The sequence below is a fragment of the Mercurialis annua genome, linkage group LG6 (assembly GCF_937616625.2).
Source record: "Mercurialis annua linkage group LG6, ddMerAnnu1.2, whole genome shotgun sequence".
In the NCBI taxonomy this organism is placed as follows: Eukaryota; Viridiplantae; Streptophyta; class Magnoliopsida; order Malpighiales; family Euphorbiaceae; genus Mercurialis; species Mercurialis annua.
Window position 1 is genome coordinate 36,756,630 of NC_065575.1, and position 3,502 is coordinate 36,760,131.

A 3,502-nucleotide genomic window follows, 5' to 3' on the forward strand; every position below is an offset into this window, starting at 1 on the left:
TGCCGATATTATTATTTTTCGCTAATTTTTGTTGTTGTTTTGTTTATATTACTACTTCAAGAGTTAATTAGATTTATTTAATTTAGGATTATTTCCAATAAAATATCAAACGTTCGCTGGTTTTTCAGTTATAATCAAACCTCTCAAAATCGGTTAGTTTAGCATATTTCGGGATGTTTGAAACCTTTTCTAGCCATTCGTGAATCAAACCAACAAATTTACCATTTGTGAATGGGCTAAACTAGCCAATTTTGAATGATATGAGAAATTTGAAACTTTTTCTAGCGAAATCAATCAAAATCGGATAGTTTAGCTCATTTATGAATGACAATTTTTTTGGCTTTATTCACAAATGACTATAAAAGGTTTCCAATATTTCAAAATGGGCTAAACTAGCCGATTTTGAAATATTTTTTTATAACTGACAAAATCCGTAAACGTTTTATATCTTATTGGGATTAGCCCTTTAATTTATTAAGATGTAGTTTAATTTACTGAGCTTAATGTCCTAGAAAAATCTCGGCCTTTTAGTCTTTTTCATATCCTGAAGTTGTAAAATCGTTAATAATTCCCAAATCTACACCTATGAGTTTCAATTGTATCCAATTTTATAAAGGGTTAATTCCTAAAAAAATCACGAACTTTACACGAAGTTTCATTTTAACCATGACCTTTAAATGTTGCCGTTTAAAGGCACGAACTTTCATTTTGTTTCAAATCTATCATTTCAGTGTATTTTTGTTGACTAAATTCTTCAATAAACCATTAATGGAAGACCCAAATTATAAATCGACATCAAAACTTATTATCTTTTAGTTAGAGTATATAGGATTAGGAATTTTTGGTTAGATAAAATACACCGGATTTTACTTTGGTGATAGATTTGAAACAAAATAAAAGTTCGTGCCTTTAAATGACAACTTTTAAAGTTCATGATTAAAATGAAACTTCATGTAAAGTTCGTGATTTTTTTAGGAATTAACCCTTTTATAAATTAGACACTTTTCTATTCGAAAAACATTCAAAAACTCCTTATAAATGACTTATCTTAACTCGCTTACATTTGAAATTCAAAATAAATGACTTATTTGGTTTATTGGCCAAAAAAAAATGTCAATTTAGTATTTGTGGGTATAATTGAAAGTAAAAACTGTAAATTTAGATACAATTGACGATTTTATAACGTCGAAGTTAGATTAAAAAGAGATTAATAGGTTGATATTTTAGGACATTAGGCTTTTGTTTTAATTTAATCTTCTTTTATTATTGAAAAATAAATTGCGCTCAACGTCAAAAGCCTCTTTTCAGACTTGGTAAACAATGGAACAATGGACTTGGTCTGATGCGAAGCTGAATCCTTCCTAATACATTTTCCATAATTTTTGACTTAACTTAACTTGTTTAGATTTATCTCTTAATAGATAATTACTCCAAATTGTACCTTACGTACGTAGAGCACTATGCATTTTTGACCAAGTTGCAACAAAAAATGCCGATAGTCCAATTAGCATTTATAGTTATAATCTTGTAGAGATATATTATTTTATTTTTATGTCAACTTTTAGATCCCTAGCTATTAACTGCCAAATAAAAAATTAGTAATTGTCGTCTTATTAGTAATAATTTTATATTTCTTATGTGAATAGCAGAATCTATGTGAGAGATTCATAATGTACTCATTTTAAATTAAAAAAATTGTTAAAATTTATGTTTTAGTTTACCGCCGGTAATTTTATTGATCGATGATTGAAATCTATATTTCAATCCATTGCCGATTATTTTATTGATCAATAATGATCCTTTATTTAAATATTTAATTTATTTTAATTTAATAATCACATATTTTTTGTTTCTGTTAGTAGTTTTTCTTCTTTTTAAAATGTTTTGTTTCCTTTTGTGGAATTTTTTGTTTTATTTTTTATGAATTTTTTTCTTATGGAACAGGATCTTAATTGTTATTAATGAAAATTTTATTTTTTAGGTCTAATTAATAAAATTTCCAAATTTTGTATTTATAGCCAACTTTTTGAAATATCATGTTTTGCCTAATTATAAAATTTACGTTTCAATTATAACCCACTAAGTAAATTTATCAAAAAAAAAACAAATCCTTTTCTCATTATTGATAATCAAAAAATAATTATGCCTTATTTGGCAGACCGAATTCATATAAAGATAAAATAGTCGATTTAAAATAATCATGGAATGGAGCAAGAATGACTAAATTGCAAATTCATATCAATGTGCATGAAGAATTATTCAAATCAATGTGCATGAAGAATTTAGCTATAAAGTTTTATCCAGGTTCTTTGTTGAACTTCTTAAATGTATTTTGTACGTAATATTTGACCAAAATTATTTTTTTACTCTTATAGTATAATGAAATATTATTGTCATCAAAATAAATAAAATAAAAAATTCATCACAAACCACTTCACATAAATTTCATGAAACTAAACTGAAACTGATCATGTGATGATAGTACGCTAATATGAGCCTAATTTGAATGGATAAGGCGTCTCTAAGTGCATCGGGATATTGTGGGTTCGAATCACGTCCCGGTAACTAACAACTAACAATTGAGACTCTAAGAGTCGATTACCATATTTGACAAAAAAAAAATGTGATTATAGTACCCAGTAAACCGATCAAGATTATACAATTTCCGGCTCGCTTAGCACTAAAAATGGAGCTAGAAATGATCAAGCACACAATCTTCACCAAACAAGTAAGCGATCCTCTCTTCTCTCCATGGATCTCTCTGCTCATCTCTTACACTGTCAACTTCATCGGCCGGCAATAACTTGAGTCTACACAGTGGGCAACTTCCATGGCCACAGTCAATCCATTTATCTATACAATCTTTATGATACAAATGCCTGCAATTTCCCAGCAATCTTATCTCTTGCTTTTTCTCAATGCAATTCAAACATATTGCGCAACCATTATCATCTTCATCAACCTCACTTATAGTTACAGGTAGTTTTTTCTTTATCAGCTTCGACACCACATTGCTCATGTAGGGCACCGGAACCATCGACGGCGGTGGCCGGAGATTATCTTCAACATGTTCTTGATGGTTTTGCTTTGATCTGTAACATCTATAAAGATTTGTAAAGTGTTGAAGATAAGACTGTGCTGCAAGAATTGCTAGTTTGATGTGTGCAAGCAAGGTTTTCTTGAGAATGCTACTGTAAGAACAAGCCATGAGTTGATCAAGTGAGAGAAGAGAATAATAAAAATAATAAAAGTTGGATGAAAAATTAAGTTAATGGATTGGATTAGTTACTGAACTATTTATAAGCACTTAATAAAGAGTTGACTAATATAACAGCTGACTTTGTCCGGCTTCATTTCCAATTTAGTCAAGATTTTGTTAATGCTTGGGAGTACTTTTTGTTAAGTACATGGCTTGAGGACTTGAAAACTTCCTAGAATAAGGCTAGAAAAACAAGAAAATTATCACAAAAGATTATCACAATTTTTTAGTATGAGAATGTTT

The 3,502-nt window shown here is 28.9% G+C and overlaps 1 protein-coding gene across 1 annotated transcript; it reads right to left on the reverse strand.

Moving 5' to 3' along the window:
- Nucleotides 1–2,377: 2,377 nt before the first annotated feature.
- Nucleotides 2,378–3,247, reverse strand: LOC126653657 (uncharacterized). The gene has a single exon (XM_050347595.1). It carries the CDS (start codon nt 3,206–3,208, stop codon nt 2,693–2,695), a length of 516 nt encoding a protein of 171 aa, XP_050203552.1. The 5' UTR covers nt 3,209–3,247; the 3' UTR covers nt 2,378–2,692.
- Between the last annotated feature and the right edge of the window lie 255 nt (nt 3,248–3,502).